Source organism: Myxine glutinosa, chromosome 1 (genome assembly GCF_964187855.1).
Source record: "Myxine glutinosa chromosome 1, kmMyxGlut1.1, whole genome shotgun sequence".
In the NCBI taxonomy this organism is placed as follows: Eukaryota; Metazoa; Chordata; class Myxini; order Myxiniformes; family Myxinidae; genus Myxine; species Myxine glutinosa.
In genome coordinates this window covers 412,897,190-412,911,906 of record NC_136261.1, presented here as the reverse complement: position 1 = coordinate 412,911,906, position 14,717 = coordinate 412,897,190, and the positions used below count along the sequence as shown (strand labels likewise).

Sequence of the window (14,717 nt, the reverse complement as noted above, 5' to 3'; positions counted from 1 at the left end):
CACACACACACACACACACACACACACACACACACACACACACACACACACACACACACACACACACACACACACACACACACACACACACACTCACTCTCGTTTTTTCATTTCTGTTCCTCACAATTCAATCTCTCTCTTTTATTCACAGAAACACACACGCACACACATCTCGTTTTTTATTTTGTATCATACCTTTCACATGAATCTTCTAAGAACGGTGAAACATTAAATTCATTCGTCGGGTGAATATTCTGAGCCCTCCATCTCGGAGGTAGGTTGTTCAAACCCGTATTCAGTTCGTTGTGAAACTCTTGAGGAATAACTTGAAATTCTGCCAGGATATTCACAATATTTGAATTGCTGTAATAAAGAGAAAAAATATATCATGAGTCATATAATTAATCACATACAAAGCTCTCATTAACAGTGTTTAACACCAAACGAAACTTACCAATGTCCTGGTGAGTATTCTTCATCAGAGGAAAGACTGGAATAATACAAGCTCATCTTCGTTCGCAATGTTTAAAATTGAACTGAATACGGCTTTTTATAATGAACAAAATGTATTTTCGGGAAGGAACTGCTTGTCAGCATTTGGGAAACTGAGGGCGTATGTGTGAAAAACAGGAAATGAAACAATGAGAACCTTTGGGAAGTGATCCAAGTCATAAAACATGTCATTTCTCAAAAGTGAGCTATTAATTAGAAAAGGTTCGAGTATGGTAGCCTTGGTATATAAATGGTAATATCTAAAAAGTTAATGTTAATGTTAAAAAAGTAAAAAGTTAAAGAAAGAAAAGCTAATGGGAGTTCCTATTGAGAAGACTGATCAAAGATTGAATCTTAAGATGGGCGTTCTAGAAGGAGGAAGGAAAAGTATTTATGAATGGTCTGAGAACTTTGATGGACGCCACATCGTTGGAGGACAGACCATCTATTATAACCTCAAAATGATTTGTGAATCTGGTGGCGCACAGACTCGATCATTGAGGGAAACTTTTCACTTTATAAAAGCACAGAGACTGAATAGCGATCGGGTTCTGTTTGTGAATATCTTGGATGGAGATGAGACGAGTAGGAGGATCGATGGATTAAAGAAAATGATGAATGACAATATATTTGTTGGATCAATGAAAGAATGGGCAGAGAGTTGATCTCTATGTTCAGAGAGGGTAGACTGATCGAGTGATCATAGGGTTAATGATAGAATGACCATAGGGTAGATTGGTAGAATGATCGAATGATCATAGGGTTAATGATAGACTGGGTAGATTGATGATCATCGGGAGAAAAGAGGGCGTAAGAAAAAAGGGTAAGATTTTTGGGTGGCAGAGAGGGTATATGAGAAAACCCCATGTAAATAGATGGGATGGTCTGGTGGTCCAGGATCACCCTTATTGATCTACTCAAGGGTTTTAACCAAGGCTCTACCAAACTATTTCCAATTTGAACTCAAAATGCTAGTTAAACAACATTTCTAAGAATTAACTTCAAAGGGTCAACAAATTCATTTTATAACAGATCTAATTCTCATCCAATAATTTTCCTTACCAACTGTCATATTGTAACACTTTAATAAACCTTCGAAAAATGTCTCCCAAATCAATAAATTCCCTTTTTACTTTACAAATACTCATCTGTAAATGATGTATTCAATTACAGTTTCTCCCAATTTGTTTGGCCTAAATGGCCGCAAAAGTGGCTGCCAACATGCAGTACCTTTTTATCTACCAAGCAAGTATTCTCCCACTTAAGACCTCCACCAAATTTTTTTAAATCTGGGATTTCTAATTATATGGATGCACACTCTCAGGACATTTCAGGCTGCTGTTAACAATCCACTACGATAAATTAATTCCTTTACCCACAATTAATTAATGAATACAAATTGAGGATATTATCCTTATCACATTCATTTAAAGATTCATTGTTTTATGAAAATCAATATTCGTTAAAATCTGGTGTTACCTTTTTTTCGGTATCAATTTCAGCAAGATTTTCTTTACTAATCTTTTTTTCCCATATGATCTACGTCTAATACACATAAACACAACACAATTTATATGCTGATAAAATTCAAGTTCATATATATCAAAAATCCGTGGACAGAGTATTCTGATAAATCCATATAAGATCTCTTACAAATTTGGCTAATTTTGTACTCCCACATTTTTTATTTTTTTTTAAACATGAAGCTGATATTCATAAATAGCTTTTATTCTCATATAAATTCTATCAAAAATGCAATCCCAAGGTTACTCACAATTCCTTACTATCAATTAATGGCTGCTTACTACTCAGCACATCAAATCTTTGTATTCCATCTGCCTTGACAAAAGAGATTATCTTCATAATCAAATTGTCTTTTTATTTTATTTTACGGATTTTATGGATATTTAATCCCATCCACATCAAACTATCTATTTCAAGAGAGGCACACTGTCAGTTTTAGCAATCTTTTAAGAGAAAAAATACACAAATTCATACATTATGTATATTTGTTTGCGTTGGAACCATTATTTGCAGATCAAGATGGGTGTTTCATAAAATTTGTCCCTCAATTTTAGAAATGCAGTTACACAAACAGATAAAAAATAATAATTTATTCTTAGAAAACCCCTATAATGTCCACATTGAAATCACCCTTTTGGTTCCCACAATAACTTATCCAAATTTGACAACACACCCGTTTACATGTCAGTCGACCACTGACCAATCAATCATGCAAAGCAATTAGTCCGAAATTCCCGCCTGATCATCATGTGACTCTTGTCACTTGGTTCCCCAAAAAAATTCCAAAGCAATTGTTCCAAACTCTGTAAATTCAAAAAAAAAATATTTTTTCCCCCAAAATGCTCCCTAAAGCCACATTTATAATTGGCAAATATGAGGCTTCCAGAATGAACTCTAATCTTGGATCTTTTAATTCTATGTTCCAAAAAATGTCCAATTTCGGCATTTGATCAATTAATTATTATTTTGTTAATACGCAAAAAATAAATCATTCTTGGTCCGAAAACTTTTCAGACACAAGAAGCATCGACAGTTACTCATGTTGGTCTAGTGATCTTATCTGTTGAGGCCAATCGTCATTTGGGATCTGCAGCAATGAAGGCCTAATCGTTGTCTGAGGTACCAGTAAGCACTGGTACCCTTGATCTTGGTTTTTCCCTATGAACCTGTCTCCTATTTGAATATGGACAACGTCGTCCCCAGTGTCCCATATTTCCACAATTAAAACACCTGGCCTTGTCATTGCCTGTTCTTTCAGGGCTACCTATCCTATTACTTCCTAGTTTTCAATTCTTGTCCTAATCTATCCAATCGACTTCGCTCAAATGTACCATTTCTTGGAAACTCCTTGGCATGTCCCTTTGTCCACAAATACCAATTCTCGATCTCCCTAATGGCCTCTACACCATAAAGATTGTACATAGAATATGTACAAGTACCTTTTCGTGGAATATCTGGTTCAACTTTTCTACCCTGACAGGCCCTATTTCCCATTTCGCCTATAGGAATGTATTAGGCAAACCGCTGTGTGGTGTGTCTTCTGAGGTTGGTATGACAGTCGTTCTTCACTGGTGATTCCAGGAAGAGTCTCTCCAACTTTCAATTGATGATGGCAGCTGAGTCCAGGAACACCTCCTTTTTGTACCACCGTTTCACCAACCGATCCCCAAACTGATCGGACAGGTAAATGACCACCGACAGGTGGGGAACCACCTATCGGTCCCTTGTCACCAAAGCCAAAACACTTTTGCGGAGGCCAGGTAATTGTGTTCCCTGTCAAAAAGGCACACCAGATATTAAGCATAAATATAAAATATATATTCGGACCTTTCCTTCACTTTTGTCAACTTACCACCTTGCTCATTTTTGAAGGTATCTTCACATTAACATAAATATTCTGATTCCACATTGATTTCACAATGTGGATTTTATCACATTTTTAATCAAACTATCTTCGAATGAACTCAAAAATCAAATCAAAAATCAAATCAAAATCAAATCAAAAAATCAAATCATCTTCCTCTAAAAAAAATTTTTCCCTAAAAAATCAGTTATTTCCCAATCTTCTGATATCCACTCTAATCCATTTTCCTATCAAGTCTTACAAAAGAGCCTGGAAGAGAATGGAAAATCAAAAGCTCTATCAAAAGAACAATAGTGTGTTGTTCCAAACCCACCACAACAAAAAAACATCAGCCAAAAAAAAATCCTACTAAAATTCAATAGAACACCATTTAGCTCAATGCACCCTAATTCCTCATTTCACGAGTAGGAAACACAATGCCGCCTCTTGGGGGCCCTCCAGGGAGCGAAAATATGCTTCCCACTCATCCTATTACCTCCATCAAAAAAGAGGATATTACATTTAAATCCGTTTGTTTGTCTGTCTGCACAGAACAATTTTGATTTTCTCTGCATTCGTTGATATGAATTACAGGAAAATTCCATCACAGATAAACCTCACATGTACAATTTTGTAAAATCATAATCATGTCATTGATGACATGGTATAGGCACCATAATTGTTTTAACACAACAATCTTAAAATCACCGAGAAAAAAATCCTGGCAAAGATCCACAATCCCCGATTGCTGTGTCAATGGTAATATTACCGACATAACATATCAATATTGATTTATAATAAAACAATAAAATTAAGATATAATATCTCATGGCAAGGGGCAATGCCACCTCATGCCATGCCCGATGGTTCAGGGAAAACAATAACGTTTACCTGCAGGACATATGTCCACCCAGGCAAAACCTACCCCAGTCAGTTCAACAAAACCCCCCAAAAAACCCGATATAACGCTGATCTGGACCACACCCTACCACAAAACACCCACCAGCCTTTTCGGTGGGGTGGGTGGGGGGGGGGGGGTGTAGAATGATGGATGATGAAAGGGATAAATTGCATCCAACACCAATCCATGTTGAACAAGGGAGGAATTCATGGTTAACATGCATCACATAGATTCATTAGTGAGACAAAATTAATCAGACAGATGTGAGACAGTTCATTGGAAAAAAAATGTCTCAAATGTTTCAGATGTCATGTTGCACTATGGCTGCATAATGAAAGCCACACTTTCACCAGTGGCTGCAGAATTGTCATCCTGTTGACAATTAAAAGTTGGAAAACCATCTCAAAATGTTTTGCCAAAAATCATAACCACTTCAAAATATTAACAATTTTGCTCCAATCATGCTCAAATTATTTTGAAACTCTATTTAACCAAGAGAAAAAAATGGATGGAAGAAAAAAAAAAGAAAATAAGACTAAAAAGGGAAAACGAGAAAAAAGAGAGAAAAAAAACAAGACCTGGACTCAGTAAGAGGCTGCAATAAGGGTTTGAGGGGAGGGGGGCGGGAGCTGGCGGGAGGGATGGGGGGGAGGGGAGGGCAGGACAGGTAATACAGGTGTTTTTTGGCCTCGGGGATGTTGGATGCTTCCATTGTGATGACTGCAACTTGGTTTCTGGGTCATACCCATAAACCCAGGACTCATCACCAGTGATCACTGTGTTGAGGAAGCTGGGATCGCTGTTCACAGTCTCCAGCATGTCCTGTGCGATCTCCAAACGGAGTTGCTTCTGCTCAATCGTTAGCAGCTTTGGTACGAACTTCGCTGAGATTCTCCTGAAGCCCAAATCCTCCTTCATAATGGAATGAACGGTGTTGAATCTTGCAGATCGTTTCCACTTGGGAATAACCAAGCTTTACACAAAATTTGATGCAGTAGCGTTGTTCAAGTTTTTCCGTCATTTTGTCAAAAACGAAAATCCAACGGCGCTCACTTACATGTCCTCACTCATCGGCGGTCTGCCGTCGAATGACAGCTTCTGCAGGTGGGAAAAAATTCACGCGTGCGCATTAGGATCGCCTACATATGTGCACCAATCAACGCCTCCCTAGCTTCTTTTTTTTTACGCACGAAAAATAAAGGTCGGATACTTTTTGAACACAGTAGTATCAGCGACAATACTCCCAGTCTTAAAATGGAAGAGATGTTGAATAGAAGACTTAACTCAAAGACCCCCCTAAATGTATCCTTCCTTAAAAGAAGATGTCAACACCTTAAACTGGAACACGCTACATACAATGGGAATTTGGGTGTTCTTCAAGGAAAACCTCGATACCTTTGCTCATTTTTAAGAAAACAGATGGAGAGGAAGGTACTGATAAGAATAACGTGGTGTGTGATAATACTAAGGTAAAACAACTTCAGGTTTCTCTCGATGGAACACCTTATCTGTGAGATAGAGTGGACATTAATTGGGAAAATAATGATTATGCCAAAGCCTACAGGTCTTACCAAAAGGTGTGTGAAAGAAATGGTAATCAGGATCCCATTTTGGATATAGTCACATTTAAAAGTCTATATAAAATCAATGCGATTGACCTGAGCGCTCAAAAGGAAACTATAAAGTCCAATAGAGTGGATACTTCCCTATACATTGAAAGAGGAGAGAGTGAAGAACTTGATGCATATTGTTTGCTCTTGGAAGAAACAGAACTACAGATTAATACGGATAATGGTGTTATGACTATCATCACATAAGTAAAAACTAGAAAATATATTTTCGTAATATATAAAAATGAGTAAAGTAACAACTGACGTATATATTAATCAAATCAATCATGATAAACTATCGTCTTGTGTTCAAAATCAAAAACCTTGTACGATTAATGTTCGTACAATTAAAAGAAAGGGTGATATAAGAATTAGTGTTTTGCTCACAAAAGTGCAGGTGAATTAAATAGTACCGGTTCACTTAGTTTTAAAATGTCAAAACCTATGTTGAAGAAATATTCACAAAAGGAGATAAATGGGGGATTTCTTCCATTTTTAATTCCTCTATTTGCCGGGTTAAGTGCAGCAGGAGCTTTGACGGGTGGTATTTCAGCAGCGGTAAAAACTGCTAATGAAAAGACGGCCCAACTGGCGACCCAAAAAGAATTGGAAAGACATAACAAGGAGATGGAAAGACGCAAGGGGTCGGAGAAACAAGTTAGTGGAAGCGGTGTAATTGTAGATTTTGCTGAAAAACTTGAAGGCCTGCCTAATAAAGCAAGATCGTTAGTTGGAGATGCGCTTTCTTCTATCGCACAGATGGGCGTAAAACTAACTAAAAGGGGGTAATGGACTATATCTTTCTCCTAAATAAAAAGAAAATTTATTTTCGAAAATAAAATGGAGGAGTGATTTAAACATTTTGGAGAGAATACAACGTGAAATATAGAACTTGTGAAATATTGCAAACAGCGAAACCTCGATAACGTAAGTAGTTGTATGAGGGATGAATTAACAAAGCTGCCTAAAAATACAACGAATATTATTATGAATTTAGAAGCTAATACTGGGAATGGCACGCATTGGACTTGCATTCATAATAGTCGGGATAAATATTATTTCGACAGTTATGGGCTTCCACCGCCTCTTGAAGTAATTAAATTCCTACAGTATGGTGTTTTTCAAACATTTCAAGTCCAAGAAGTAAATTCCAAATGTTGCGGCCAATTATGTTTACACGTATTATTTCACCTCAACAATAATGGAAAATTTTATGGTATTATATTAAATCTTATGTAAAATGACCTACGTTGGAAAAGACGATTCTATCTTTAGGGGATCTCTGGAGTCGGATTTTTTTTTTTTTTTTTTTTTTTTTTTTTGTATACTGAATCGAGGCTCGTGAAAGAGCTAACATTTACTTCACAAACAAATCAACCAGACAAACAAAATATATAAAAAGCGGGAGCGGAAAACAAGATGGGGAGAGAAGTTGAAGCACACAAACACAACATTTGAGAGCAGGTAGATGTGTGGAAGGGAGAGGGCTTGGGGGGAGGAGGCATGGGAAGGGGGGGGGGGATGGAGGGAGAAGTATAAAACACAAGGACACCAATGACTTCCAGGACAGAAGTTGGGATTTCAAAAAAGTGGAATTGGGGTGAAATTAGCGGGGGTAGAAAAGATCAAGGTTTTGGATGGGGGAAGATAAGAGATGGTGGTGAACAGCTGTTTTAAAGACCTGGAGGGTGGAGTGGGATTGAAGAGAGTGAGGGAGGTTGTTCCAGAGGCGGGAGAAAAGAGGAATGAAGGAGTGAAGGTGAGCAGAGAGTCTTGATTTTGGCAGTTTGACCATAAGAGGGTTGCAGGCAGATCTTGTGCGACCTGTAGGAATATTTGCGGGACAGAGCCCAGAGAGAGCTGGGGGGGCAAGGCCAGAGAGGAGTCGGTAGAAGATGGAAAGACCACCAACCTGCCTGCGGTGGGTGAGTGAGAGGCCCTTGGAGTTAGCTTCATCACGGGAGATTCCAATGATTCTGAATGCTTTGGTTTCAACAGCGTGAAGACGAGCTAGGTGTGAGGCAGGAGCACCAGCCCAGAGGGGAGAGCAGTATTCCATTGAGCTGCGGATGAAAGCCTTGTATGTGGTGAGGAGCTCAGGTGTGCCAAGGAAGGACTTCGCACGACGGAGGATGCCCAGACGGCGACTGGCTTTGGAGGCCAGATTTGAAATGTGGTTTTCCCAGGAAAGATCATGGCAGATAGTCAGACCCAAAAGCTTGAGTGACAGAACTTCTTGGAGAGAATTATTCAGAAAGTGGATGGGAGGGTTGTCCAGTCGGTCTTTTCAGAGAGACATCGTAAGAGTGTGAGATTTGTCAGGATTGAAAGACATGTTCCACTTGTTTGCCCAGTCTGTGATTTTGTCCAGGTCTGCAGAGAGTGAGGAGGCAGCAGACTGCCGATCTGAGGGATGAAGAATGGAGCGACAGAGAGTAGAGTCATCAGCACAGAGATACAGAGGATTTTCAAGAGAGTCAGACAGATCATTGATGAAGACCAGAAAAAGGACAGGGCCTAGAACACTGCCTTGTGGAACTCCAGCCTGAACAGGAAGAGGAGATGAGAGAAACCCATTCAGGGCCACACGTTGACTACGACTAGAGAGGAAGTCCGCCAGCCATGCGTGGAGATTTCCATGGATACCAAAAGAGGAGAGTTTGGTGAGCAGAGCGGGGTGCCAGACCGTATCGAAGGCACGTGATATGTCAAGGGAGACTGCTCTAATTTCCTGTTTGGCACTGAGGACCTCCATCCATTGTTGAGAAAGCAGAAGCAGCATGTCCAGAGTAGAGTGTCCAGGTCTGAAACCAAATTGATGATCAGAGATCAAGCCATTGGAGAAGAGGAAAGATTTCATATCTGAAGCAATGATGGATTCCATGACTTTGCTGATAATTGGGAGAAGGCTGATTGGTCTGTCGTTGCTGGGATCTGTTTTTGCACCTTTTTTGTGCAAAGCGGTGATGTTGGCAGATTTGCAAGCAGATGGAAGATGACCTTGAGCAAAAGAGAGGGTGAAGAGAACAGAGAGAGGGAGTGAAAGAGCGGAAGAACAGGATTTTAGGACCCGTGGGCTGATGCCGTCAGGTCCAGTTGCAGAATCCGAGTCGAGGGTTGACAGAAACTTTTCCACCTTGTCAGGAGGAAAGGACACAGAGTCCAGGAGCAGCTGGGTACGACTGGGTATGGTGGGTACAGAGAGGGATGGGTTTGGGACACAAGATTTAGAGGCAAACACAGAGTTGAGGCATTCAGCTTTTTCGCGTGCGGAGTCAGCCGTGTGGCCATTTGAGGTGAGGGAGGGGATGGAGGGGGAACAAACACCAGAAACAGATTTGACCAGACGCCACCAGGATTTGGAAGAGGGAGACAGATAAGAGAGTTCGGTCCTGAGAACGGAGAGATATTGTTTCCTGGCTCTCCTGAGCGTGGACACACACTTGTTTCGGGCTTTGTGAAAGGAAATGAGATTTCCTTCCGTTGGATTTGCTTTCCAGGAGACGAAAGCAAGTTGTTTCTGGGCAATAGCCTCACCACAAGATTCCGTGTACCATGGACGGGAGGAAGGGTATGACAACAGAAGACGAGATGGGATAAATCTGTGCATGAGAGAGAGCAGTTTGCTTTGGAAGAATTCCCAGGAAGAATTTATGTCAGAGGCAGGAGAGATGGGAGACCAGTCCAGATGATTGATGGCTGCTTGAAGACCGTGCCAGTTGGCCTGAGTGAAATGCCAGACTCGTCGACGCTGAGGAGGCTCTCTGAGAATGGTCAGAGAGATGTCCACTTTAACAAGCACATGATCAGAAGAGCCGATTGGAGCAGAAGAAGAGCAGCAGACATTTTCAGGGAAGTTAGTCATAACCAAGTCCAGAAGAGAAGATGCTCCATTGACTGAAATCCGGGTCGGGAAATTGACAGTTTGTGTCAGTCCCAGTGAGTCACAGAAGTCCTTTGCTGAAGAGCCATGGCTGGTGAGAGAGGTACCCACACCCAGCCAACTGGCATGGTGACAGTTGAAATCACCACATATGAGGAAGAGAGAGTTGGGATGGGTAGATAGAAGTTGGTCCATATTCTCAGACAGCGAGATGTAGATGGAGTCATCACTGTTTGGTGGACGGTACAACACACATATGAACAAAAGGTGGGAGCGAAGGGGAAGCCGTAGCCAAAGGTATTCCTGGGGGTGAGGTGGAGAGAGGGCAGTGCAGGGCGAGTGAGGAAGAGAGTTTTTTATAAAGATAGCAACCCCACCTCCAGGACGAGGCTCAGGTCTATCATACCGGAGTAGGGAGTAACCTGGGAGAGATACCAAGGAATCAGAGACATCGTGAAGGAGGAAAGTTTCTGTTAAGCAGATCACGTCTGGTTTGTCAGAAGCAACCTGTATGGAGAGATCAGACATGTTTGAGCGAAGGCCCCGGATGTTTGAGGTCCATACTGTTAAGGAAGAGGAAGGGGGAGCATCGGATACAGAACAGGGGGGGGGAGCGGTAGGGTAAGATGTGGAAGAGGAGGAAGAGGTAGGGAGAGCTGTTGAAGGTGTGTCAGAGATTACAGAATAGCTCGGAGAAAGGGAAGGATGGGGCAGACAAAAGGTTTGATGGTGATTGGGAGAGGCGCAGTGAGGTGTTATTTGACGAGGGGGAAGAGCGAGGCAGAAGGTTGAGTGAGATGAAGGTGAAAGTTGGAAGGGGGAAGAAGCGGGGAGGACGCTTTGAGGGGGAGGGGTGAGAGGGGAGTCTAGGAGGGGAGGAGCGAGGGAGAGTCTCGGAGGGGAGGGGTGTGGGGGGAAATTTGAAAGGAATGGGTGATTGGGAAGATTTGGAGGGGAGGGGCAAGGGGGAAGATTTGAAAGAGATGGGTGATGGGGATGATTTGGAGGGGATGGGCAAGGGGGTAGATTTAGAGGGGAGGGGTGATGGGAAATGGGATTTTGGGGTGATGGGATTTTGAAAAATGTACGATTAATGGGAAACGAACATTTATTGCAAAATGAGTTTCTTGAGACATTCGAGTCAAAAATACGTTTGAGGACGCTGGAGGGAGGATGGAGTGCTGGAGAGTTTAGGGAATGAATGAAAGATGCACTATAAGAGATGGAATTTTTTTTTGGAATGAATGGATTTGGTGAGCAAGTCGAAAGCATCCTTTTATAGAAGAAGAAGAAAAAGGTGTTATAGAATATGACAGAATACAGGTCTTCAGAGTTCAGATGAGACATTTTTTAACAACGTGATCACAAACAGCGTGGTCGAAGAATGAACGAACGAACAACTAAGAACGAATAAACGAATAAAAACGGAAGGAAATGTTTTTGGGTTTTTTTTTTTTTTTTTTTTTTGAGATTTTAAAACAAGGAAGTATGGGATGAAAAGACCGTGAAAACAGAGACCGGAAAAAAATTTCAGCGTGATCGGAGAACCACTGAGACAAAAACAAAGCCTAAAGCCAAGGTTGGACACAGTAGCCTAGTACTACACTTAGGCCTCAGAATACACGATGAGAAAGACCGACGATTCTGTACACAGGTACAAAAAACAAACGCCAAGAATACTATTAAAGACACCCCAATAGGTACATACAAGACCAGTTTCGACAAAAACACAATTGTGAAAAGTTACTTAACTTCGAAAGCGAGCGTGCATGGACAGCTTTGAAGAGACAAGACCTCCAATCTTGCGCATCATTGTTGATTTATCAAATTATTATGCAAAGGCCCAGGCCGAATGACAAAAATATGATAGAACTAAAAATATTCATATGAAAAATAGTTATAAATTAACCAATTATCCGAGCCCCACAGATGACAATTACTTGGTGAGATTAGGTGATTTATCTATATATATAAAGCAGTAAAGTATGTTTGTTTGTTTGTCCTCTTATAACTCGAGAACTACTCATCGCAGAGAAAAACCAAAGGCATATTCGGAATCAGTACGTCTCAGAGCAACTACAGCACACCTTAAATTTTAAAAAACTTCGGGTTTTAAAATTAGCGTATGAGTGCAGAAGCGCTAGCAGAAGAAGGAGGGAATCGAAGGGAGGGAGCGCAGCGCTCCCTCCAGCGCCACTGTATGTTCGTTTAATACGTACGCGCTTTGATGGGCGGGGCGTATGGCGTTCATGAAATGGTCGAATGCGGAAGTGCTTGAAGCCGTTGCGAGCGACTCGCACGATCTCTTGTCATGGTCCACAAGATTATCACAGAGACGTGCAGCTTCCAGCATTACGAGATATGATCGAGACCTAACTTTTGAGGCCAGTCCCAGCCTTCTAGGCCCCGTGGTTGGTTCAGACGACCCCGACAAAGGACGTGTTGGATTTTATCGCGAGCCGATTCGAGCGCCGACGTGCTGGCGAACAAAACCAGTCATATCTTTTTAACGCGTGGTTCGATTTTTTACAAAATAAACTTTTTCTTGAAGGGCTGAACCGTGCGCTCACAACGATACCGAGTTTGACCCTGAGAGAGCCGTTTTGCGCCGGCAAAGGCGCCTTGTTTTCCGTGATGACCATGTCGTGCTGCATAGATTACCATAAATTATAATGTATTACCGGCGGCGCGTTCCGTGACGTCACGGCTCACTTAATTGCAATTATCTCTGGGATTCCTTGGCCGAATCGTACCAACTTCTATATATATAAAGCAGTAAAGTATGTTTGTTTGTCCTCTTATAACTCGAGAACTACTCATCGCAGAGAAAAACCAAAGGCATATTCGGAATCAGTACGTCTCAGAGTAACTACAGCACACCTTAAATTTAAAAAAAACTTCGGGTTTTAAAATTAGCGTATTAGCGCAGAAACGCTAGCAGAAGAGGGAGGGAATCGAAGGGAGGGAGCGCAGTGTCTCCCTCTAGCGCTTCGCAGTGCCAGTGCTTCTGTTAGCGTAATTAGCGTATTTCGGAATGTTAATTTTTCAACTTCATTATTCGGAATCAGTACGTCCCAGAGAAACTTCGTAATGTTAATTTTTCAACTTCATCCGATTGACATGGGACCAACGGCATGTGACAGAGAGTGAAACATACATGCTACATTTATTTGACGGCAATGAGTTCCGACTTCCGGGTTCGTGCCGCCAACCCTGTTAGGCGCCTCTTGCGGCACACAGGGAATTACCAGTGAACTGGTACTCAATTTGCCGACCTCGGCAGGATGACAGGCTGAGTCAACCCCCCTGGTGTTAAGGGGGAGGAGGAGGGGAGGGGGAAGAGGAGGGGAGGGGAATGGGGGGGAGGGGGGGAGGGGGAGGTGAAGGGGGGGAGGGGGGAGGGGCCCTTCTTCCCCCAGGCACCCCCACACCCTCCCATCCCCCCTTCCCCTCCCCCCCTTCCCCTCCCACCCTTCCCCCTCCCCCTCCCCCCCCATTCCCCTCCCCTCCTCTTCCCCCTCCCCTCCTCCTCCCCCGCCCGGCAATGCCGGGTACTTCTGCTAGTTACAATATAAATCCACAGAGAAAACGGCAGATTTTGATAAACAAGTAGAATTTACAGCCACAACACCCAGTTCTCCAGACCGTACACCTTTTCATATTAAATTTAACACGTCACTTACAATTAAACTTTATAAAGAAGGACATGTAGTTTTTTTTTTTGTTTTTTTTTTGTATACAAGATCGAGGCTCGTGAAAGAGCGAACATTAATCACACAGAAAGACAAACCGACACATAAAACATATAACATCGGGAGCGGTAGACAAGATGGGGAGAGAGGGGGAAGGACACAAACACAACATTTGAGAGCAGGGACCGAGAGACATGGAGACATCGAGAGATCTGAGAGAGGGCGAGGGCTTTGGGGGGTGGGGGGGCAAGGGAATGGGGCGGTGGGAGAGGTATAAAACATATGGACACTGCCAGGACTTCCAGGAAAGAAGTTGGAATTTCAAACAAGGTGGATCTGGGGTGAATTAGCGGGGGTAGAAAAGATCAAGGTTTTGGATGGGGGAAGATAAGAGATGGTGGTGAACAGCTGTTTTAAAGACCTGGAGGGAGGAGTGGGATTGAAGGGAGTGAGGGAGTTTGTTCCAGAGGCGGGAGAAAAGAGGAATGAAAGAGTGAAGGTGAGCAGAGAGCCGAGATTTCGGCAGTTTAACCATCAGAGGGTTGCTGGCAGATCTTGTGCGACCTGTAGGAATATTTGGGGGACAGAGCACAGAGAGAGCTGGGGGTGCAAGGCCGGAGAGGAGTCGGTAGAAGACAGAAAGACCACCTACCTGCCTGCGGTGAGTGAGTGAAAGGCCCTCAGAGATAGCTTCATCACGGGAGATTCCAATAATTCTGAAAGCTTTGGTTTCAACAACGTGAAGCCGAGCTAGGTGTGAGGCAGGAGCACC

At 42.3% G+C, this 14,717-nt stretch overlaps 1 protein-coding gene across 1 annotated transcript in view; it reads right to left on the bottom strand.

Moving 5' to 3' along the window:
- LOC144889607 (uncharacterized) overlaps nt 1-1,372 on the bottom strand; it is a 9,231-nt gene extending 7,859 nt beyond the window's left edge. Inside the window, exons 1-2 of the mRNA XM_078770511.1 lie at nt 455-1,372; nt 196-363 (exon numbers count right to left, since the gene is read on the bottom strand). Of these exons, the coding sequence (XP_078626637.1) occupies nt 196-363; nt 455-510 (224 nt within the window). The 5' untranslated portion in view covers nt 511-1,372. The remainder of the gene's footprint in view (nt 1-195; nt 364-454) is intronic.
- Nucleotides 1,373-14,717: the final 13,345 nt, after the last annotated feature.